Below are 25708 nucleotides of genomic sequence, written 5' to 3'. Positions count from 1 at the left end.
TAACTGTCTGACAATAGAACGGGGGAGGGACTATTGACCCCCTCCCTTGCCCCAATGTGCGACCGCCCATTTGACGTGCCTTTTCTCGCTGTGATACGCCTTATTATTCCCCCATGACAAGCCCCTTTTGCATATTCTGGTCAGTTCTGGCTAAATTGCAAAATAGCTAAAGTTTTGATTTAAGTACGCAAACAATAAAGCCTGTGTGACTAATGAACAGAATCCTTATCCTTACATTGATCTTGTGAAAAGGACTGCCCTTCGGACATACTTCCAAGAAACCATGTTCGACAGTGTGTGTATGTATAAGCACCAGCAATTGATTACCAAATAAACGATGCCTATTTTGTTTTTACTTACGATGCCATGGACTTCATTTTAACAGTTCAAATCTGCAGTCACAAGTTACCGTACATCTGGCAACTGTTTTTCTCAAGCTTTATGCCCCACCTTATTTTCTTAGGTTTAAGTCTTAATGCATGTAACACTGTTTGCTGATTAAAATATTTATTCAGAATTAGTTCTTTAGGGCCACATATACTGCATGGTATATTTTGTTTTATTCCTTGTAATTTAATCATGGTAATTAAACTTTTCATATACGGTAGAGGAATGTCAGGTGTTAACTGGCCGAGTTTCTTTGGCGGAAATGGAGATGCGATTTTGTTTGCAGAGAAAATTTCAACGTGATCATTCATTTAAGCTAATTGGTGACAATTTTATTCTTTTAATTATTTTTTTTTTTACTATAGTACTGTTGTAGTTGTTTAAAAAATCTGAAATTTACTTGAATAATGTTTAATCTTCACGTTCTATTTACTGAAGAAGAAAAAAAGAAGAAAAAAACTGTTGTATGATATTAATTATTTCGTCCAGTGCCGGGTTTAGACGTGTGTGCGTGTGATTTGAATTTTTAACGTAGCTTTAACAATTTTTCAGTCATATCGCTACGATGTCAGCAGTGTGGCAGTTTAGACTGTGGATTGCATACGTTATATTTAAAAATGGTTTGGGGTTGGGTTTTTTCTTCTGACAAATGAAAATTGACAGACATAATGTAATAATCGGGACTTCGCTGCGCAAAATTGAGAGATATTACGAGATCGGGATGTAGATGAGGAAATACCCCCAAAATCGGGAGGTTTTTCTCCCGGCTTGAGAGTTGACAGGTATGAACTGTCCGGGCTTGTGGAATTTCATTCAGGACTTTAGTTTATTTAAGTCACCAGCCCCGGGGCCTGTGCCTAACAAATTTCTTTTAATACTTACCAGTACAGTACATAAACTATTATATCAGACTGCAGATTCAACTTTTGAATGTGCAACCCAAATGTGGTCTCCTGTCTGCCTCGCTCGCCAATGTTTATGTTTGTATTCGAGGACTCGCTAGTATAGCGTCACGGTACCACGTGATCTGTCGTCTCATTAAAACTCGGAAAAACTCGGCAATTTACGGAATCGTGGTATCTTCCACGCAATATAATCACTACCCGCTTACGATATTTCATTTATAAACATTGCAGTCGAATTAAAATCTGTAGAGAATTACATACGTAAAAGGAATATTTTGATTTCTAGTCTCCTTTAAAGGAAAATATTGGGTGAGAAAAATAATCTACGTTGGGGTTTGGGCCGAGACAAGGAAATCCCAGTCGCGGGTTTATATTATATGTCTCCCCACTCGGGCAAGGCTCGTGGGGAGACAAATAATATAAACCCTTGACTGGGATTTCCTTGTCTTGGCCCAAACCCCAACATAGATTCTATATGTATTGCCACTTATTATCACAAACATTAAATATTTAAAAAAAACATACGGGCAACCGTTTTTGCTAGCATGACATGAAAAGAGGCAATCTACATCCGAATAAATGCCAAGTTGTTGGTAAAGGGAGATGGCGGGATTTTAAAAAGATGCCTCTTGCAGACAAAAATGATCTGGAGTGGGAGTAAAACAGCATGAATCTAAAATGACCGGTGATAAATTTTAAACTAATTGTGCTGAAGAAGTAATAACAAAAAATCATATTTAAAAAAATCAAGATGGTCATTTGTCAGAGAGAAAAAAATTAATTAAATTTTGATTTAATTTCCATTTACGCTCAACTCAAACTACATTCGAAGGTTAAACACCATGCATGTCCTCTCTTGGATTACCAAATATTAAGTCTTAAAACGAGAATGTCTCTAAGCCACTAACTCACTGCTGGGTGAAAAGAATTTCCAGGAGCTCAAGATAAGACCATTTCTCCCTTTTAACTGCAGAGTTTTGAAACCATGTCTGATATTCTTCAATTATAAAAAAAAAAAATTCAAATTAGCTGCAGTGGTGGACATACCGAATGTGAGATTGGCACCATTTTCATTTAAGGTTGTGATTGTGTGTGTGATACTAAGTAGACATCATTAGAAGTCTTTTGGGCCACCACGGCTCCCCATTAAAATGATGTGTGATGTCACTTTGGATATTCTTCGGGTTTTAACCATAAGGTACAATGTAGAAGATAAGAAACACCATTATTTGTCCACAATAAAGGTATTTGTACACCGGGTACAATTCTCTAGACACGAGAAAAAATGCTTAATTGCTTATGGGAAACAACCAGCCTGCAACTATCAAATAGACAAATCAATATATTGATCACATTTTAGGAAGATGATTTAAGAAATGAAAGAATATATAATAAATATTTGTACAATATATTTTTTTAATTATATAAATGTCTGGACTAGCCTAGCTATATTAATATATCTAATATTAAGAAGAACGTTATTATAAAATGGCTAGCTACGATTTAGTGTACCGTCAAACCCACAAATTTTGTGTATGCTGAAAATGTTGATTTTATTCTTCTGTGAGAGTTTCAATCAGTATTCTACGTTAGGTGCTTTATATCACTGCCTTGTGTACTTTTGAGCCAGTGTCCCTAATTACTAATTTAGTGTATGAACTCTACTCATATACTCTTTACTGATCAAAAGTGAAACACAAAGATGTAAAAACCGTGTTTATCAGCAGCAAAAAAAATATTAAAAATCTAGATTTACTACCTAGTGTTTAACGGCACATCAACACGTGGAAAGACTATATCGTACCGAGGAAACTGGAGAAAAAATTACCATGGCGACCCACTAAGCCTGGTGTAGACAAGATTCGGACTTGCACCCCCTGGTCAAGTGTCCAGCATGCTTACCACTGGGTCAGTGCTGCTTTAGATAAAATATATGTTCCAAAATCATTACGTTTAATGTACTCACCAGAAAATTTCTTTGGAAAGTAATCGATCAAATAAACCATTCTACACTTTTTCATGAAAATAAGGTCACCTCACATGCGAATTCCATAAAATGTAAAATTTCCCTCGACTTCAAACCCTGGAGGAGAGAAACAGATGCACTATGTGACGGTTTAAAAAAGAATTAAAAAAGACCGGAATTGGACAGCTCTTTGGACTAACGTAATAAAAGAATACCATGATAGGTGATTTAAAACAAGACCCTCAACCCTTTTGGAAATATAATAATTCCCAGAAAACAGACAGCCATGGAATATCTTCTCAGATGTTATCCGACTCAGGAAACATACAAAATCCACCCAGGACAAGATCCCACCAGGACAAATTCCACCTAGGACACCACCCCATCACACTCAGCAAGATGACAAATACAATCCCGTCTTCTAGTTTAAGTTTAGCCCCTTCTAAACTATCACCTTCACGTCTGCAGACAACAGGGTTTTGACCGGAAGCTTCCTTCTCGGGGTGCCTCCTTGTTGTCTGGGCATGGGCTTAAAGTGGAGGTCGAGCTGGCATTGGACAAGACGATGATCTGTGTGGCACTCTGCACTGGGCATCACTCTGGTATGAAGGACATCTTTTAAGTTCCTCTGGCGTACTCTGATGTAATCGATTAGGTGCCAGTGTTTTGATCTAGGATGCATCGAGGTCGTTTTCAGGCTGTCTTTCTGCTGAAATACGGTGTTTGTGATGGTGAGCTGTAATTCTACGCATAATTCAAGAAGCAGGTGCCCACTGTCATTGACGCCACCCACGCCATGCTTCCCAACAACGGCTTTCTTTCCAGGCTTCTGAGTCTTGGCCCACTCTGGCATTGAAATCTCCGAGGATGATTATTGTGTCGCTCTCTGGGACGCTGTTGAGAAATCTGCGCAGGTCAGCGTAGAATTTATCCTTTTCAGAAGGATCTGCCTGGAGTGTTGGAGCATATACACTGAAGAGTGTGGCGTGTTGTTGGTTCCCTAACGTGAGACGTATGGACATGATGCGGTCGATGTGGCCAGTGGGAAGGTTTGTTAACTTGGTTGCGATTGAGTCCTTGACCACGAAACCGACTTCTAAAAGTCGTTTTTCAGTCTTTGGTTTTCCTGACCAGTACAGGGTATATCCAGCGCCGAGTTCTCTCAGACTTCCTTCCTCTGAAAGGCGGACTTCGCCAAGTGCAGCAATGTCAACCGCAAGGCGAGAGAGTTCGTGTGCATTTAAGGCAGAGCATCGTTCTGGTCTGTTGCTGTCGGTTGAGTCTAGCATTATTCTGATGTTCTAACAAGCCAGTTTTAGTCTTTTCGCATGATGTGAGGCAGGTGGGGAATGCCTTGTTTTTTTCTGTTATGTTTCGACGGCATTGAAAGATGCCTGTTGGCTGCATCAGGCCAATGGGTGTGTGTGTAAGGAGACGAGCTTTGGTTAGGTCACCTTTTCTAGGTCCCTCTCCATGCGGAGCAAGCAGTGCTGTCCCTAGAAAAGGCTGCTTGGTCACTCAGGCTGCTGCCGGTGATGGTGTCGTCTCCGGATCAACACCAGATGGATAAAGGCCTGAGTCGTCTGCATGTAGGATTGGGCCTGCGGCTTCCAGTTACATCTTTTACCTGCCGTTTTTGCCCCTTTCCCATTGCTGCAGGGCTTGATAGAGTTGTATAGTTTTAGGGGCAGACGTAAACAGTAGACTGTAGACCGTTCCTTCATGCCTGTGCAGTGGAGCTTTTAGGTGGAGTGCAGTCTGCGCAACTGGCCCCACCCTTTAAACCTGGGGTTCATCTGCCATGGCCCAGCAAGCCAGGACGGTGACAGCGAGGTCCGCAGGCCGAATTGTTTTAATCGGAGTTTCCCTCTCCTAGGCAGATGGCCAACCATGGCTGAAAAGATCTGCCTTCCCTGCCATTTCGAACCATAGCTGGTCTGCCACAGCCGCAATCCACTAATACATATGGTGCGCTCTGGTCCCGAACACTTGGCCGTTGATCTGTAGAGACCTTTTACCCTAGCCGGTGACTTCACTGTAGAAGTTCATACGCCTAGTGATGCAGTGTTAAAATTAACCCATCAACGTCGCTTGGCCCAACAGCTGAGGCGGTGTTCCGGGGTATGCCGGAAATAATTCCTTCTTGGAGGCAGACATGAGAGATTTGGGAGATGGATGAGGGCCAGTGCGTCTGTCCACTCAGAGAGTGCAGCTGCCAGACAACAAAGGTACTATCTCTATTCAGAGATTTACATACTTTTATTGTTACCTGCACGATCATCCGCATCACAAACATGCACCTTACCTTGTACATTAGGCAGCTCCGTCTACTAAAAATAGCATTTTTTTATCACTGCACTCGCCGATGACAATTTTTGCTATATTATAATTGTGCCAGGTAAATACTTTTAAAGACATGAAGCGGGTACAATTCATAATGGACCAAAGACCAACTATACAGCAGTTTCGTTATATTATTCGTTTACCATCCCGTTTGTTTGTACCCCTACTGATTTTAAAAAAGAATGAAAAGCACTAGGATATGAAAAATGCACAAAACATTGTCATTTCATTCATCAGTTTATAATTTCTAACCTGATTGTCACCAGGGGATCTATAATATTGTCTTCCTCTGCGCGTTCCAAACCAAATGAGTTCTTTTACTAATATTGAGCGCTATTTGCGTCGGCCAGTCCATATTTCGTTCCGACAAATGAAGTGATGTAGTTCGTCGAGCTTTTTGAAAACATTTTTTCACCTTAAGTAACGAATAAGTAATACTACTTTAACACAGCGAAACGAGGCCGATTTCCGGAGTAGTTTGTATAAATCTGATAACTATATAAATGTTTGCTTGTGCTGTTTTCATCTTTATTATTTGCTACATAGTTAAACATCGTTGTTCAGCGTGATTTTGTTTCCAACTATCTCAAAACAAACCACTGCAACATCGAACCGGTAACAAAGGTATCCGCTGCTGACCGGATTCGACTAGTGACGTCAGAAGTATATCCATCATGGGGACTCTCATGGCCTCGAGTGTAGATGCAAATGTTTGTTATAATTCTACTACAGCTTTAATAATGTGCATGATATTGTATTGTAATTTGCTCAGAATGCGTTTTCGTTTAAGTTACCTTATGAAATGAGTGTAACATCTTTATATGGGTTTTATGTGGGGGAGAGAGGGCAACCAGACACTTTCTTTAAAAAACACGCTGACCAATCACGGGATAGTTTCCATTTACTGCATACTTTCTACGGGGAGGTCACTGCATGTGAACGAATTTTATATATCAAAACTGATTTTTTTTAAAATCAAAAACTTAAGTTATTAAAAAATAAGTTGAATACAAATGTTTATATATATATATATATATATATATATATATATATATATATATATATATATATATATATATATATATATATATATATATATATTTATTTATTTATTTATACACACACACACACACAGCACAATGGAGTTTTTAAAAATCTGGAGATGCCCATACGGCTAAAAAAACTTCAGCGCTACGGCGTCCTCGTTTTCTCTGCCTGTCCCAGTGTCGTCGCCCCAGTCTGCAACATATCTGGTATTTCACTCGAGCACATCATCATACTAATGCAAACAATCATTATTTTATTATGACATTTTCAATCAATATAATTCAGTTGAAACCAAGTACTCCTCACTACAGTAACAACAAGTTAGTGAATTTTCAGTTATAATGCAAAGCATGAATACTGTAGTTTGGGGCCTGGGCCTAAGTTTCATCTCAAAATGCGCAATTGGTAAACGATGCAGTTATGTTTCAATGCCGTTTTCATATGAACAGATTGTGTAATTCTCATTACCAACTCATTTTTTTAACGTCTTTTAATACATTTTTGTAAAGTGCCGATCAAAAATATGACAGTATTTCAAAAGTCACCACAACAACAAGGATAACAACATCAATAATAATAATAATAATAATGGTGCTTAGACTTTTGGCTATGGTTTGCTAAAATTATATCAAGTGATTTACGTGTACTTGAAAACTTCGTCAAGTCAAAGACCAGCTGTACATAAATCATATTACTGACTATAAGATACGACTTTCACTGCCAAGCTTGATGTAATTTAGTCTGATTCAAGAATTTTACACATGATGTAAAGAATCATTAGCACCAACCTGTTCTCTCTCTCTCTCTCTCTCTCTCTCAAAAATGCTCGAGGGCAGGGTTTGGGGGTGGGGTGGGTGGACAATACATAAAAGACTAATAGCAATTAACGTTGAAACATTTCCTACATTACATTTCTTCTCGATTGTCAGGTGTATCATCACTCCATTTTGTATAATAGTGATGTAAATTGACTGCTTGTTACGGGCTCCGAAACGTGCGATTTTCGCGAATTTTTACTCTGAGACAAGTCCGAGCTCATGTGATAATAAGTATAATCTTTTGAGCCAATCATATTTCGGCGTTGACGCGTATGCCGCATAGTTTACCTATTTTGAAAATAGAGTCGCATGTATACAATGTCTGTACAGTGAAGAAGACGATGTCTAATTCTTGCATGGAACAGGATTCCTAAAGTTGAATTGAGTTAATGGTAAGTAAAAACTTACTTTTGCATCTACCACTGTTCTGTGGTTCAAGAAGGGATGCATCGTACAGTCGTAAACATGGTACATGTAGCTATTGTCACCGGTTTTCACACGTGCACGCACTTGTCTCAGAGTAATCATTCGCGAAAATAGCACGTTTCGGAGCCTGTAATTTCAGTTTGGCACAACGCAGAAAAGTCAATAATTGCTTGATGAATAGAAAAATATCTCAGGAGTAAAACAAGCCATATAATATGGTAGTGTGCTTTTAAAAACGGAATAAGCATAAGGAAATACAGAGTCGTAGGTGGAACGAAGTATTTGGAAGTTCCGTACCTTCTCTCATATATTATGACAGAGAGGGTCGTATGTCAGAACGGGTCATGGGGGTAATCTAAGGTTATTTTGTCACTCTGTATGATTTTTTCCTCTAGATTATTGTTTTGTTTTTTTCTTCTCAACATCAAGCTCGCGTTGAGCACCTGTGCTAAGAAGTAGATTTCTTAAACGGTGAAGGTAAATACTTAAGTGCGTCAAAACTGGGGTTGAAGAAGATGGACCACCCTGCTGTAGTGTATGTGTTTTTGTTTTTGCAAGGTGCTATAAATCACTTAGATCTTCGAGAAAGCATATGATTTTAGAGACGATTAAAACTTTCTTGCTAACGTACACCTTAAAAAAGGGACTGAAAGAATTATCGACACAAAATGAATGCCGTAAAGCTCCGTGGGGAACATTCATTATGTGTGGTAAAGGAAAAACTTTAGAAATTTAGAGCGCCGTCTGTTGTCATAATGCCATGTTAATCTCTAGTATGCCATTATGACAACAGATGGCGACACGAGTTGGACAACAAAGACGATACTGACAAAACTTAGTATTTACATTGTTGCAAGGCCAAATCTGTATTAAAACAGCAGCTGGAATGATGTAATTGTAAAGTTTATCAACAGAATATACAAAACTTGTAATAACTGTCATAGCGTTTGTCATACGACAAACTACAGAATCAATTTAGTAGTTGGCAAATTGCAAGAGACAATGACGCAGAAGGAAAGTAGATCTAGGCACTTTTAAGCAGCCATTTACAGCTTGCATCAATGAAAAATAGAAAATTCGTGACTAGAATTATGAAAGTAGTACTTGCAAGCAGCCATTTACAATAATGCATCAAGGAAGATTAGGAAATAAACGCATATAATTATGGCGGTAATCCCCCTCCATAACGATACGCGTACGAGCGTGTGTGTGTGATGCCATCCTTTACCGACCTAACCATAAATATCAAGGGAAAAGTCTTACATTGAAGGACTATCCTTTGCCCTGTCGTAACTACATGTAGGTTTAATACAGGGAAAGCGCTGTCCTAAATGCACCAGTGGAGTGCATGAAAAAGCCCCCTCTTGCATCATTCTGTCCATTATAAACATGTTCCATTAACCATTAATTCAAAATTTTTACAGTAAAAAAAGATGTGTCCATTAAGACAGGTTTTACGGTATGTCACAGAAATTATACAAGGAAAAAATAACTGTCCATTGCAGAATGTTTTCTGCGGAATCAGATCTACAGTCTATCGACTTTTACTTTACTGCATTCCAATGTGTTTTTGTGTTGTTTTTTTTTTTTTTTTTTTACATGTATAAAAGACAGAAATTAGGTCAATAAAAATAGAGGGCAAACAAACTTACCTTGATACTGATATTATCTATTACACGATTAAAATCTCATTATCCACTTTTTTGTAGCAAAATAGTTTCAAATACCAGGATTACATACAACAATAAACATAATGCGTTATACGGCCGTATATTTAACCAGAAATTTAAATGTGTCAAAGGTTCATTCGTTTCCAGGAAAGCGTACCGTGTGCAACGATACTATTATTAGGCTGTGACCAAGGTTGCGTAATAAAATTCGTTTCAACAATATTTATCTCACGTAAACGTTCTTACGAGTACATGCAGGACAAGGAAATAATCTCTGCATGCCTATATTAATTATTCTCCTGTTTCAAACAATGAATTTACGTGAACATCACGTTCCAATATATATTACATTAGCAGAAGCAGAAGAAAGGCACAATCTGATTTCAATCAGATCTCCACTGTCCTGCGTGAAGGTATAGTCCTACAATGGAAGACATAGCATGTTATTATTGTTTTAGTGATTATATATATATATATATATATATATATATATATATATATATATATATATATATATATATATATATATATAAAATAAAATAGAGACAGTCATATATATAATTATATTGTTATAAAGGATATATAATTTATCAATTTTTTTTTCAATAAAAAAAGTATTTTATACAATTTTATATAGTGCATTGGTATTAAGGCCATTAGGATACAAAGTATCTAACGCATGAATCCAATAAGTTTCTTTTATGAGTCTATTCAATCTATTCAAGCCTCCATGCACAATATATATTGGCATGAAAGAAAAATCGAGTAGAGAGTGATCACTGGTATTAAAATATGTTGAAATATTAGAGGAAAACTAAGGATCTCTATAATTTTTTATATGAAAGCGATGATTATTCATTCTCTTAGAAACTTGTTGAAGTATTTGTCCAACATATTGCATGTCACATTTTTTACAGGTTATCAAATAAATCACATCAGCTGATATGCAGTTAGTGTTATAACGTAGAGAAAATACCTCTTTTATATTGGCGCTACTGAAAGAAGAAGCACTTTCTCTTATCTTTGCACATTGAGAGCACCGGTGTCTGTGACATTTAGATTACGAAAATTGTCTTTTTTCTACCTGTTTCGTTTAATTAGAACATCTTGCCTTTTGTTTTTGTTTCAAGGTGAAGTTGTTTTATTCTTGATATGTGCCTTAAGAAGCACACATTATATGCGAAACTAGTTGCACAGACTTATCGGCGTTTGTGTTTTTTTTTTTTATCCCAATATATATATATATATATATATATATATATATATATATATATATATATATATATATATATATATATAGTTACGTTATATTTGATTTAATTTATATTTGATTTAATTTAACTGTTTGTAAGTTTTAAAATCTTTTTATTTTTAATTTCATTACATGTCAAAATAATGTAGTTTTGTTTACTAGAAATTCGATATTTTGTCAGAAAATAGTTTGACCTTGACTCTTCAGTTGTAAACACCTAAAGCTGGCCTAATTCCCGACCTTAATTCAGAAATCACTGAGACAACTAAACAACTTTTAATTTTTTTTATCTTATTCTAGAGTAAAATGATTGGTTTTTGTCAAGGTCATACTGGGACTACTTGCTTTTAGACGTAAACAGTTCTCGAAAATTCTGGAGAGTTGACCCTCATCCGGGAATCTGTTTTGCGTTTCTAGTTACTGTATAACCTTTGTTTATAGAGACACTTCTCAGTTGGGGCTTTTTCTTTACACTCGACGTGTGTGTTTGTGACCAGTTTGGGAATTACATTTTAATTTTTATTCGAATTATCTGGATTCTAAAAGATTAATTCTTCTTCCTGGAAATAGTTGTGTGCTCATGCAAAATTATTGGACAAAGACATTTATTTAAATTTTATTCGGAAATCAAACACCGGGATATTGTTTTCTATAGTTCACAAAGGACTGTACACATCAGCTCTGTAAAGGCTACATTATGACCTAATTTGCCGGTGGAGGGCAGTACCCTCAAAGATGAATACACCCATCGTGATTCAAAGGTGTCAAAGAAACAGGGCTGAATGCAAAAATATAAACGTAACTGCTGCAGCGTAAAATATAGATAACAGTAACCAACATTTGTTCATGGTGAGTAGCAGCAGTCTAGATAAATAAGCAGATCAATTTTCTTGACTAAACTGCCAAAACTTAACGTGATCACTGAAACGTGAAAAGTAGGCCATAATAACGTACGCTTGCACATGTCAAGCAGTACCACCCCCACCCCCATGATGAATACACCCAGAGTTTCATAACTATACATAACGGTGACAGAAACAGGGCGTGAAAAGTAGTTCACCATGGTGAATATTATCCTCCAAGATAAATACGCCAATGAAGTTTATGACTACATATGAAGAAGCAAGAAACACAAATAACTTGGACATTTTCAGAAGAGCATAAACTGAGCTATATGCAAAACTTCGGTCCACGATCACGGGTCAATGTACCCATAAAGTTTCAAGACTGATCATACTACAATGGTGTCACAGAACTGAGACAAATTACAAAAACACAACGTTGCTGCCATCAACAAAGTCATCCCTAAAGTAAGTATAACTTGTATACCTATTCCGACACGAATCCCTCATAGGAGTAAACTGCGCGAGTCGGGTTACAATAATTGCTGTTATGTCCACGGGAATCTTTATAACTGTCGAGTACTGACACTATATTCCTGATAAACTCCAACATATAAAAATTACGTACTTAAAGACAAAAATTCACAAGATAATGCAATACACAAACCTTACTCACGACCTTTGACCTCGAACCTAATGTCACTGATAGAAGATCATCGCACTTGTCTCAAAGGCTGACAAGGTATACCACATTATAAGATTGGTTAGAATACATAATTACTGCTTGTTTGATTTTGTTGTATTCATGGTCATTAAGTTAATAAAACACAAGTTATGTCTTGATACTACCGTATATACCTACTATGAGTCGAATCTAATTACAAACAAGAGATATAATGCGCCAAAAGACCAGGGTTTTTATGGTGTTTATTGTATTGATTACTCTTCACAAACTGCATATCCTCGCATCACCCGGCGCATTATCCGACGTCAGATTTATGTCTGTGCAGTTTATAGTTGGACATGCCTTATACGAAATTATATACGGTAATTCTAAGTAACTTTCAGATTTATCCAAGAATCGGGGGTAAAATATTTTGTTCGTGATTCTTCGTGGAAAGCCATCGCCGTCAAAAACATGAAATTAAAATAAGTAAATAAACCAAAAAGACTTAAAGTAAAACTAGAATACTTGTGAAATAAAAATATTAAAACTCAAACAATAAGATCAATACTCAAATAAAATAAACACAGTACAAACAAACGGACAAGTGTCAAAAGAAGCAAACACAATACGAATGAATAAACCAAACGCGAAATGAAATAATGGTATGTAAAATAATAAGACCAATACTCAAATGGACCAAACGAGGCATAAAGGAACAAACAAATATCAAAAGAAACAAAAAACCACACAAATGAAACAAGCAAATGTCAAACGATATAAATGGTATTTAAATGAAACAAACAAAAAGCAAACTGGACAAGAAAATGAAACAAAGGAGAACAGAAAATTAAGAAACACAACCCATTCTAAAAAAAAATACTGACAAATGAACCAAATAAGACAGTCTAATTGTCAACTTTATGAAAAGAACAGATGCCGCCCAAGCATTGTAACGGGATACTGCATTTAACGAGCCAAGAGCGTAAAACATTTTAACATGACGCATCAGGTAAGAAAAAATTATTTAATTCACGCTGTAAGGCTGCTAAATGGAGCAGCCGATTTGCTGTCACGCGCAATAAATAGCAACTTGCAATACAGGTAAATCGAGGCCGCTGCCGCCCACTGCGATGACCCCAGTGCCATTGACAGCATCAAGAGTGCCCCTCGAATTGACTAGGGCAACATCATGGACATCAGCTACCTCAAACACCATCAGCAGCAAACACAGCAATTTCATTAATTTTAAATGTTCCTTATATTGTTTTAATTTCATCTTTTTGTCCGCGACGGTCTTTCATATTTCTTGTCATCATGCTCACAAGAAATTACAGCTAACAAGCTGACTGTCGAACAAGACATGAGATGGCTCACCTGGCTGATATCTCGCTAATAACCAGCACAGAAGCAGTTGACCATTAAATCTCAAGTGATGCTGTCATGATTTTATCTTAAGGGAAGCTTCCCCTCTTGCCGCCAACATAATGGGGCAGTTAGATAAAAAAAGGGGGGGGGGAGTGGAGGAAACATCTAAAGTTCAGTATTTACCTAACACTTAAATATGTCTCTTTCTTCCTTGTTCCACTGTTGGAATTCTATTGAAACCAAAATCCCTAAAAGATGTCGCCTCTAGCTGTATTAATCGTTTCTGAGTGTAATCTATTCCTTAACCCCACCCCAGGCATTTGCGAGGGTTGCTGCGTGAATGCTACTTCATCTACATACGAAAACAAATATACTAGTCAAATTTCAGTAGTCTGCGTTAAGTTTTTTAAGCACAAACATGCCAACAAGCTTCTCGGGACAGGCGGACGGACGAACAGGCCCAAATCTAGCTACATAACATATCAATACATAAGATTCCCCATGAAAGTTCTGCAAGGTAAATTAGTGTGTTTGCTCGCTCACTTCCCGAGTTTATTCCGTTCCACTACAACAAAGTACAAATTGTATATCTGGTGGGTTTTTCAAAACTTCCTTTGCTGACAACTGCTTCACACATTATCAGTGATCCTGGTATTAATAGCTTACCAATTATGGCACTAGCGAACACAATTCCATCTAGGAAATATTCTGACGAAGTGATTACAGCGTAAAAAGGAGGAAAATTAGCGGAAAATGTTGCAGGACTCGGTCACGCTCTAAAGTATTCTAGTCAAATTAGAACCTGATCAAAGACATTGCGATAGATACCTCAATAAAATCGTCTGCACAAGTTCAGTAGAAGAAAGTTTTCTGAGAAAAGAAAACGCGAATGTTTCTGCAAATAATAAACAGACTTTCCATTGACACTATGTGATGAAGTGAGATAAAGTAGGCCTAGTTTAAAAAAAAAATAAAGTATGGGAAAATGGACGGGGGTAGGAATAGAGGTATTTTGTCATTTAAATCCCTGTCTTAAAGAAAATAGTATGAAATTTATTCAATTTATGAAAATTAGTGAAAAAGAACAACCTTTACTTGACTTACCTTCACGAACTTAAACAAAAGCGTGCTCTTATCTGTCTCTTACGTCCAGGTGTCTCTATCATCTTAAACACTTAGTCCTGTAACACAGGACGTCATGCATTTATTTTGACAATTAATATTTACAATCTAATATCTTTTACTATTAATGGGATGTCTAAAGTCTTTACATGACGTGACAGCGCATCACGAAAATTTAAAAAGATATGTAGCAATAACAAATAAATACGAATTTCCTCTTACGCTTCCAAAGTTATCTGCCATTTATGATTAATCTTCATAATTGTGTAAGTTCCTGCAAATTTTAGCTATTGTGTCAGCCATAGAAGTCACATGATATAGTGGGATGTGTGTAAAATAAAACATCTAAAAATATATACCCAAAACGAAACTACAATCAAACAGTTTCCTTCTTGTCAAGTAGGTAAATGTGTTTATCACATAAGATTCCCTCAAATGGACAAACACTCTCCTGGCCGAAAATAATCTCCAATAATTTAAGAAAAGACCATTTATTCTTTTTAACTGCTGAGTGTTGAAACCATATCCTGATATTCTTCAACGATGGCAATATTTTCAAATTAGCTCCTGTAGTGGTAATACTGGATGTCAGATTGGGTTCATTTTCATTTAGTATCAAGAATACGTTACTAGAAGTCCCACTGGGAAAGCCCAATGTCAATATTCAGAGTAAGAAGAGGCCACAAGATTTTCACGATGGTCGTTGGGACAGCCATATTGGATGTACAATCGTCCCCATTTTCATTTAGAACCAACTAGGTCTCATAAGAACTGTACTGGTGAAAACCCGATCTTGATATGGCCACATATTTAGAAGGAGTAAAGATAACAATATTATCAAGATTACCACCATGAAGACCATATTAAGTGCCCGTTTGTATCATTTTCATGACCAACCAGACACCAAAAGAACTCTTCTGATGGAAAAAATCTCCATCTCAAAATGACTTCCATTGAAGAGATTTAACGATAACAAGATTTTCAAGATGGCCACTATAATGACGCTATTGGAGTTCAGATTGGCAATGTTTTCATTAAGGATCAACAAAACATCTTAAAACGATCTCGTGTCAAACCCCATGCTGTGACGACATTCCGTTTTGGAGGAATAACCGTTAAACGATAACAAGATTTTCAAAATGTCTGCTATTATGGCCATATTAGACATGAGCTTGGCACCATTTCCATCAAGGATCAACTAGACATCATAAAAAGTCTTTTGGTTTAAGCAAAATGTCGATATGACCAGCCATATAGGTGTATCAGGGATAACCATTCATTCTGGATACGTAGTGATAGCAAGCTTTTCTAGATGGTCACCGTGGTGGATGTATTGGATATCTGGGTGGCACCATTTTTATTTAGGACTAACTTGACTTCGCATAATTAGAAGTTTTTTTAGTGAAAACCCAAGTTAATATTACCATCCATTTAGGATAAGTAGCCATAACATGATTTTCAAGATGACCGTTTTGACGGTTTTTAATATGGCTATTGTACTATTGTCATTTAGTCCCAAACATAAATCATAATAAGTCCTTTTTTAAAGATTGTGTGTTGATATAACCATCTATTCAGGAGGACTAAGGACAGTAAGATTTTCAAGATGTCCGGTGTGGCGACCAAACTGGATGTCAAAGCATAACCATTCTTTCATTGAGGACCAACTAGAATCATCAGGGGTCTCAAACTCAATCCACCCTGGGGGACGCAAGTAGTGAAGTGGGTCCCACTTCACTACTGCCGCATGAGGGCATTTTCGATGACCCAAGGACCGCATCACCTTTGTTATCTCACATGACAACTTGTGACTCCAATCATTTTGCAGACCACATGATACGGCTTGGCAGGCCGCGTGTTTGAGACCCTTGAACTAGACCAAGGGATGAACGTGTCTGTAAAGTTTCATGGCAATACTCAGTGTAGTTTAGGATGAGTAGCGGTAACAAGTTTGTGCTAGCGGACGCATGAGCGACAGACGACGGAGGACGGACTATCCCATAACCTCTTTTGGTCTATAGCCAGTAGAACTATACAAAGAAAACGGAGACTATCACAGTATTAACTTCTACTTCCATTTTGCATGGTACGTTGTATTTCAACACCTTTAACAGCAAAACACTTGTGCAGAATGCACAAAATTGGGATTTCATTATTCTAACTGAAGGCAAGTACGCGCTTTATGATGGTATTCATTCAAAAACAGAAAGGTGTCTATTTCAAGTTAAATACAAGCTGTTGACATGTTACATTTCCACAAGCAGGACTATGCTATATTCATGAATAGCAAATGGCAACAAAAAAATAAGATTGCATATTCTCCCGAGAAAAAAAAATATCAGCTTAAAAACATAAATATTTAAGGTCTGGAATTCGAATTATAATGTATAATTGGAATACTTAAACAACCAATCCACATCACAGAGACCATATTTGAATTCACTTCGTTACGGCCATTCAGGGCACGTGTAATCAATTTTCAACACAAAATTGAACAACAACATTCAGGACAAAATGGTCATTTTGGAAAAGCAGGGAAAAATAAGGAGTCTGGCAAAAAAATGTAGGGATAATGCATGAGCACTGTGGCAAATCAAGTCGCTGGAAAAACTGAACAAGTAATCTCTGTCGAGGCGCCAAAAAAAAAACCAAAAAACCGCTTTGATACTTTGTGCCGTGCGCATGTCATTCCGTACACAATGTAAACGCGTGCGTGCGTGTGTGTACCTATATATACAGAGTGTAATAACGGTAATTTCTTCTTAATAAAAACGCAGCAGTTTTTTTCTGATATGCAACTAAACGCAAGTGGGCCGGGAACTTCAAAGGTCGGCAGGAATTAAATTTTTTTTGGCGTGTTTCAGATCTTTGTTATGTAGGAGTTGTAGATTGCATTTTACCCATAATTCAATGCTGACGATTATAAAAACCAAATACATCAAGGATATGAAAAACGCATGCAACTTAAGTCATTTCATTCATCAATTTATCATTTGTAACCTGCTTTTCGTCAGGGTGTCCCTAACCATGGACGTCATTTGGGGGCCGGAGGGGGGGGGGGGGGCAGGGGCATTTGCCCCCCCCCCATTTGCATGTGCTGTAAAATTGCTGTAGCCCATATACGAATATTAACAAGCCCGTCAAGTTTTGCCCCCCCCCCCTCGAAAAAATTGAAATGAAGTCCCTGGTATTACTATCTCTCTAATCTGTTATTCAGCCTGAGCCAGCGCGTTGATATTTGCATGAATCAAGCTTTACACCCCCCACCCCCCACCCCCCGAAAAAAAGTTGAAATGACGTCTCTGTCCCTATCATCGCCAACTTTGCGATTTAAACCAAACGGAAGCTCTCGATGTAAAGAAGCAGATTAGACTGATCACTGTCATTTTCTGGTTTCTAAAACAGTCCATTTCAGTAACAAACTGTGTCGTCTGCGTCAAATATTTGCAATGTCCAGTTTTAATATTTCTATTTAAAAAATTTGAACCAATTAAAAGGAAGAATTCTTGTACACACGTGTTCAAAGATATGTAACTCCAAAACTTACAGAATTATTGAGATTATCAAAGACAGTGATTAAAGTCAGCAACATCTGTTGCTTGAAAACATAGACTCGCCCATATAAATATGGCGACCGTGTTACAAAAGAAACTCCCGTTTGATTCGAAATGTCAACAAGTCGACAGTGTTTGATACCCCTGTGGACAATCAGATTAAAAATAAAAATTGATGAATGAAATGACAAAGTTTTGTGCATGGTTTTAAAAAACGTAATACAATTTTTTTAAATCGGTAGAAATTACAAACAAACGGGAGGGTCTGAGAATACTATACCTGCCACCACACAGTTCATGTATGTTAACACGCATCAACCATAACACGCATATCAGTTTTTAACGTCTCTTATACTAACCTTTAACTATATTATTTTCTAATGTTCATCTCTGAAAAGATTTAAACATCATTTAAAGGTGCCGTTCCTACCTGTAATGATTGCCTTTACCTGTAATAGCGCCTTCATCCTTTAACACGATAACATTTATTCGGAGTTTTCCACTTATCATGTGACTCAAATGGGAAAAACCCAAATTAAGACAGTACAAGTATTATCTTTAAAAACAGCGTAATAAGATTGAAAAAAAACAACAACTTATATACAATAGGCAAGGTTAAGAATCAGTAAGTTAGATAATCTATTAAAGCATTCATATTTTTCATGCTGAGTAGGCTTGGAATAACTTTACGGTGAAAATATTTAGGTCTAGTCATTATTGAGTGCAACTGGATTTGTACGAACGTGTGTGTGTGTGTGTGTGTGTGTGTGTGTGTGTGATTTGGATTTTTAACGTAGCTTTAAAAAAAATCAGTCTTATCGCTACGATGTCTGCAGTGTTGCAGTTTATAGTGATGTCTAGCACTGGAGCATCATGCCGCAGACATGTAGCATGATGTCCCACCCAGTTACATTATCCTGACATCAGGCCGACCAGTCCTAACACTAACCTCTTCATGCTGAGCGCCAAGCGAGGCAGCTGTATGTACATTTTGTAAGTCTTTGGTGTGACTCGGCCTGGGTTCAAACCCACGACCTCCCGCATCCGAAGCGGACGCTCAAACCACTAGGCCACCGGATTTGTAGAAACAAGGGGAACCCCTATATCGTAAAATATGGGTGCAGAAACTGGCTTTCCTCTCAGACAAACAAAATTACCGGAGCAAGTAGCCAAACCCAGTCACATTTATATACCTTTGGTATGACGCATCAAAGAATGCAGTTTCCTGGTGATGCTAAAAACATGACAAACAGAAAATAGCACGGTTGTTCTGTGGTTTTAGCGTGTCATATTTATAATTTATACACAATAACAAAAATTGTAACAGACATGCAAATGGACTTGGAAACATTTTCTACAACTTGCAAGTACCTCCTCCCCCCTTATAAAATGACATTCAGTATGCAGGAGAGAGAGAGAGAGAGAGAGAGAGAGAGAGAGAATTTGGTGTGGTCAGAATGGTACAACCATGATATAATGTAGCAATGGCAATAGAGTTGTGTACGATGGACTAGGTGAAATTACCTCATGTCCTTTTGTACTGATGTTTACTGCTTTGGCTTTTTTTTTTTTTATAATATGTAATTTGTTTCCAAAGAAGACCAGAGAGTCTTGAATTCTATGTGATTATTATGGATTAAAAGTGTCCAAAATATTTGATCTCTGGTGTTATAATTTACGCTAAAAACTGATTATGATTTTGAATGGGAAATCTGCAAAAACATGTGGGATCAGCGATAACGTTTGCCCACAATAAATCATAATTTCTACACAAATTTGAGTTCGCGGCATTGCTGGACAAGGTATGTACGTGTTAATGTTGTCGTATCCATGTATCAGTTTCAAATTTCACACACCACTGACTAGCCAGACTTTAAACTGTATCTGAAAATTTGAAAGTTATTGTTGCTGCCTTTTTGTTCTTTGTTTTCATGTCAGACTAACGATAATGCATATTTAATTTTCGTAATAATTTTTTTTTGTTCTGGTATCAACTTTCGCTGAATCCAGAAGGTGTGATGAAACCTTCGTTCTTTCGGGCTCTGGCTTCAACAATCCCCATGTGATTCGGCGAACGCTAATAACAGAAATAAAACCAAATAATATATAATCCTTCAATTTAGTACGTTTCATTTATGTCTGAACTGTACCTAAAGAAAAGTTCGCCAATTACCGCAGACTAATAAGCCGGGATCTGCAATAATACATTTACTTATATCCTTTACAAAGATACTGATAGATGGACAGTTTCCTGCATGTACATGTAGCTCATTCCCATAATCATACACGATAGGAAGGAATGTTTAAAGAGGGATGTTCGAATCGAAATTGAACATTGCTGGTCGATTTTCTCAAACTGAGAGGTTACTATTCATTATAGTTGTGTGTGTGTGTGTGTGAGAGAGAGAGAGAGAGAGAGAGAGAGAGAGAGAGAGAGAGAGAGATTTGGATTTTTAACTTAGCTGTAACAATGTTTCAGTCATACCGCTACGATTTCTGCGTTGTGGCAGTTTATAGTAATGTCTAGCACTGGGGCATCATGCTGCAGACATGTAGCATAATGTCCCACCCAGTCACATGGTAGTATTTAAAAGAAGAAAAAAATACAGTATGAATATTCAACACCAGTTAAAAAATCCGAGCTTTATCCAGTGTATTTCATGTGCCAGCGAGTGTTTTAGGCTACATACATATCAAGATCTCCGGCTATATTTTAAGTATAGCAAATAGGAGGGTGGCAACGTGATATATTTTATGGTCACCAAGGAGAGTACCTATACGAATCGCCGTATCTCTACTAAAGCACGAACGTCACAACCACTGAACTGCTTTCCCCTATAGTCTACACACGCCAAATACGATACAAAGTATAAACACATAATTTTAATCATATTGTATTTGGTTTGAATTTACCCTTTGAAAAACTGACGGTTTTATAAGTGTAAAATGCATCTCCTTCATCAAATAAAGCTGTATACTTCAGCTTAAAAGTAAACCACGAGTAACTGGTAGGTGAGAAGGCTCTGCCTAAAAAAATAATACAAATCATTGTAGCGGTAATTTAAATCAGTACACACTGCGACACAATATCGTGTCTCGAATATGATACACAAGATACTTGTAATTCACAGATCAAAAGTCTGACTCAGTTACACAGTTGTTGTGTCGTATTGTGATCATCGCATGCAGAAAGCACAAAGTTCCCCCCCCCCACCTCTCTCTCTCTCTCTCACACACATATATACACACACACAAAACAAATAACCAAATGCAGTGGATATATGGATATATATATATATATATATATATATATATATATATATATATATATATATATATATATATATATATATAACGTGCTATTTTCTTTACCTTTTATAAAAGAGGCATATAGTATTAATTGTGTTGTTTCTCTGTCTGCCATACCTGGGTTAAATGTAGTGTTTAGACACGTTTCCTACACTTCAGTTCAATAGTTAAACAAATTTATTTATTTTTATTTTTTTAATTATTTTTTTTTTTGTTGCACATTAACACAAGTAAGTTCTTAAGTGTCGATGCAAAATTGGAGCGCAGTGTCCTGCACAAGGACACTCAACGGAAGCCATCTTGGGATGGCCTGATGTGTACGATTCGAACCCGCGCCCTTCTGGTACCCAGTTTGGCTTGATTAATACAGAGCCGCAGCATTTCCTGTTTCTATTAATCGCCTTAACGAGGGCTCGAGTACATTCTACATACGCGAGTCCGCTGGAGGAAAATCAAAAGAACAAGAAGTTTACAACAGATTCGGAAACGAGAAGCCCATTTGATCTTTGTTAGTAAAGTATTAGTTCACTCACCACTGAATACGGAAACACTGGAAAAATTTCCCCTGAACTTCACTGTCAATGCATTGCAGTGATATTTTTTTTTTACCAAGCTTTCTCTGTCCTGGAAATGGCGTTCTATTATTTGGTTATTAATGGCCACATTCACCATATTCACCCCAAAATAACTATCCAATATTAATAAACGTAGCTGGGAAAAGTAGGAGGAAACTCAGACCAAGTTTGGCTTTGCTAATGACTAGAGATGGGTGCCATAATTATTTTTTTTATACCGCGGTTATTTCTGAACATACCGCGCTATTTACCATGGTATACCGCAGTTTTATTAGGGACTAACAATATAATGTTCTTAAGCAGATGCCTGGCATTTTCTTTTTTGAATTTCCGTATATAAAAAGCTGGAAAAATATATTGCAGTTATTGAAAGCAAAATAAAACTATATTATGTCAATAATAATAATAATAATAATAGTCTTGAGATAAAAGAAAATAAAATATCTCGACTCAAAACAAAATCGCAACCGCCACCCACCACATCCAACCCAACCCTCGAAAACCCAGCCGCCACCCACCACCCTAAAACCCGAAAGATGAATGGTCAGTACCTTTTAGTAAAGGAATCTCACATGTGTGTTTAATTGTTGAATACGCTGTATTCTAATAATATAACTAAAATTGACATGGGTAAGCTTACATTGCAGCGAACACCCTGTGAATGTCATCGTACTAATATTAGCTTAATGATAAAAATAGGAAGTGTTGACACTGAAGCCTACACTTACACTACTGAAATAATAGGCATGGAAACTTTGAGTGGGATGTCAATACCCGGGCACGTTATTTCAGAGAGGGTCAATAAACATAAAACATGCTTACTCAACAAACGAGAAAATATTTAGTGGACTTCATAAAATGTTGTCCTGATAATCTTTGAATGATTCGTAGTCTTACAATGGAATGCTTGTACTTAACATAATAACATAAGCTAGTAAATGAATAAAAATGTCATTTTTTAATCAGATTTTTTTTCTCCAAAACTTGGATTTGGCCCGAATATCTTTCACATTTGGTAACCACGCTGGTATACGTGACAAATACCAAACATAAGATTAAAGGAACATAAATATATCTGTAATATTTTCAAAATTAATGTTTGATAAATTTAACTGTTTTATATAACAATAATAATAATAATAATAATAATAATAATAATAATAATAATAATAAATAATAAAAATAATTACGAAAATGAAAACATGCTGTTAATATCATTAAATTAGTGACAAGATTACTCTGGAGTTTCCGTACATTCATAACTCACCGAAACTACCGAAATACCGGTACAATGAAAAATACCTTTTGCCACCGAAAAAAAATACCGTGGTAATCCGGTATACCGGTACTACCGAGCACCTCTACTGGTCGCATATGTCAGATTGTCTGTACCGTAAATGCATGTCAGAGATTGTTGACCACATGTGAGAAATATGCTATAAAAATGGTATAATACAAAATAAAAATTACGTATCTGTAAACCTAAAGGTTTCGACATTCCTGAAAAACCAAAGTTTGTACTGAATGGAGGCGTTTTAAACTTTATTTACGAAATTTTTATATCTTGGGAATGTAATTTTTCACACTTCTCTAATGAAGAGGATATTTCCGTGCTAAGATACTAATACGGAAATTTGGTACTTGTAGTCGAAAGGGTGTTTTGTTCACATTTGTACAGTTCCATGTTTATGAATAATTTCTGAGTCGGTGTTGCTTCAACAATGCCTTAAAAGTGTATTAATTCATTTTACACACGCCTACCCCACCCCTTTTATTTAATTAATTTGTAGCGTATAAATGGCTTTAGACCTTGGTGTGTTACGAGCATACTGGGAGTCCCGATTAAATCTGATGCCTATGCTTTCATAATATTTTATTTTGAATCTACGACCTTGCATGTACTGTTATTAGTCAGAGTTTCCTCTGACCCTTGTCACCCCATTTTTGATATTCTGATATTTATGTTGGGGTGTAGGGTCAGAGTCCATTCCCTATCGAAAAGTTGGAATTCGCCTACACCCCAACATGAATGTCAAAATATCAAAAACGGGGTGGCAAGGGTCAGAGGAAACTCGGACTAGTACTGTTATATGGTTGTAGTAGTCGGGAAAAATACAATTAAAAATTACTTTTACTTTAACTTTACTAAAGACCGACCATTTAATTATCGAGGAGGGTGGGATGAGGTTGAGAACATTAAAAAAAATCAGAACCTTTTAGGTTTTATGGGGAAAAAGAAAACAAATTTGTAATAATGAGAACCCGGTAAATCTAAAAAAATGTTCATACCTTTCCTCAAAAATGCATATTTGACAAAAAAAACAAAACCTAAAAAAATGTCTCTTGCACTGATTTGTAGAAATAAAGATCGTATTCTATCAATGAGTTTGTTGTTGTAAAAAAATATGTACAGAAAGAAAAAAGATCTGGTCAAAAAAAAATTCAATCCCCCTATTGAAAATCAAATGGTCCGTCCGTTACAGCGTACATCATAAGCTCCTCCAGCAGTTGTAGTGGCAACAATTGTTAATGCATCCTAAGACCAAGAAGTAGGTCTCCGCTGTGTTTTTTTTTTGTTGTTGTTGTTTTTTTTTTTGGGGGGGGTTACTGGTACCGGTACCAGTAATGTCAGTAAAAAATCCCCCCAAAAAAACCGAAGACTTGTTGGTCTATATACGTCCTATGTTCTCTGACTCCTTATTGTCACGCATTTCATTTGTAGAATTTACAGTTTCTTGTTTTGTTCCAGTCTTGCCACAGAGTTGGAAAATGGGATGGGCTGTGGAAACTCTTGCTTGTAAAGCTTTGCGAATTCAAACTAAACACTAGTTACCTAAGACAGACGATCTAATTTTCCGGGGGGCCTTGGATATTTAAAAATAAAATAACCGGCCCTCAATACCATGAAACTAATACTCTTTCTCAGATTTGTAGTGAATATAAATAATTATATTCATCATATTACCTGCAACAACAAAAAATATCCTGAGATAATATAAATTTTAAAAAAAGGGGAAAATGCAAGCCCCAACCGCATACGAAACTTAAATAGTCTGTTCCCTATTGCTTTCAACTCTCACTCCCCGAGTAAGATGTTTGTTCTGCTCTATTGTCGTAAGCCACGGGTGATGATCAACTACTGTGTTTGTAGACCAACAAGTAGGTCTCCGTTTTTTTTGTCCGCTGTCAGAAGAAGAAAAAAGCGGAGACCTATTTGTTGGTCTACTGTGCTTAAAGTCTGACTATACATCCCCGTTTGTTTGTACCCCTTACTGATTTCAATAACGAAAACGTTTAATGTGATAAAACGTGCACAGAACTAAGTCAATTGAATCACTGATTTATAATTTCTAACCTGACTGTGACCAGAATGGCACGAATACTGGCATCCCCAGCACCTTTCATGCTTAACGGCCTTTCCATACTAACACGGCGCCATATTGCGTACACAATGGGTTTT

At 36.9% G+C, this 25708-nt stretch overlaps 1 protein-coding gene and 1 long non-coding RNA gene across 3 annotated transcripts; both read right to left on the bottom strand.

Annotated features, from left to right (window-relative positions):
- Positions 1–4034: 4034 nt before the first annotated feature.
- LOC149773094 (protein CFDP2-like) lies at positions 4035–4547 on the bottom strand. The gene has a single exon (XM_089946835.1). The coding sequence runs from the start codon at positions 4545–4547 to the stop codon at positions 4035–4037; it is 513 nt and encodes a 170-aa protein (XP_089802961.1).
- Positions 4548–9646: 5099 nt separating this feature from the next.
- LOC149773093 (uncharacterized) lies at positions 9647–25708 on the bottom strand. Of its 2 annotated transcripts, none has more exons than XR_016417491.1 (3): positions 25604–25708; positions 14793–14869; positions 9647–9983 (listed from the first exon to the last, which is right to left on the bottom strand). It is a non-coding gene; the product is annotated as an uncharacterized LOC149773093 (long non-coding RNA). The 2 variants fall into 2 exon arrangements; XR_016417490.1 differs by lacking the exon at positions 25604–25708 and adding an exon at positions 18795–18866.

This window comes from Sinohyriopsis cumingii, unplaced genomic scaffold (assembly GCF_028554795.1).
Source record: "Sinohyriopsis cumingii isolate HCF-2022 unplaced genomic scaffold, ASM2855479v2 utg000913l, whole genome shotgun sequence".
Lineage (NCBI taxonomy): Eukaryota > Metazoa > Mollusca > Bivalvia > Unionida > Unionidae > Sinohyriopsis > Sinohyriopsis cumingii.
Note: the sequence above shows the minus strand (reverse complement) of the source record. Positions and strands in the feature narration are given on the sequence as shown.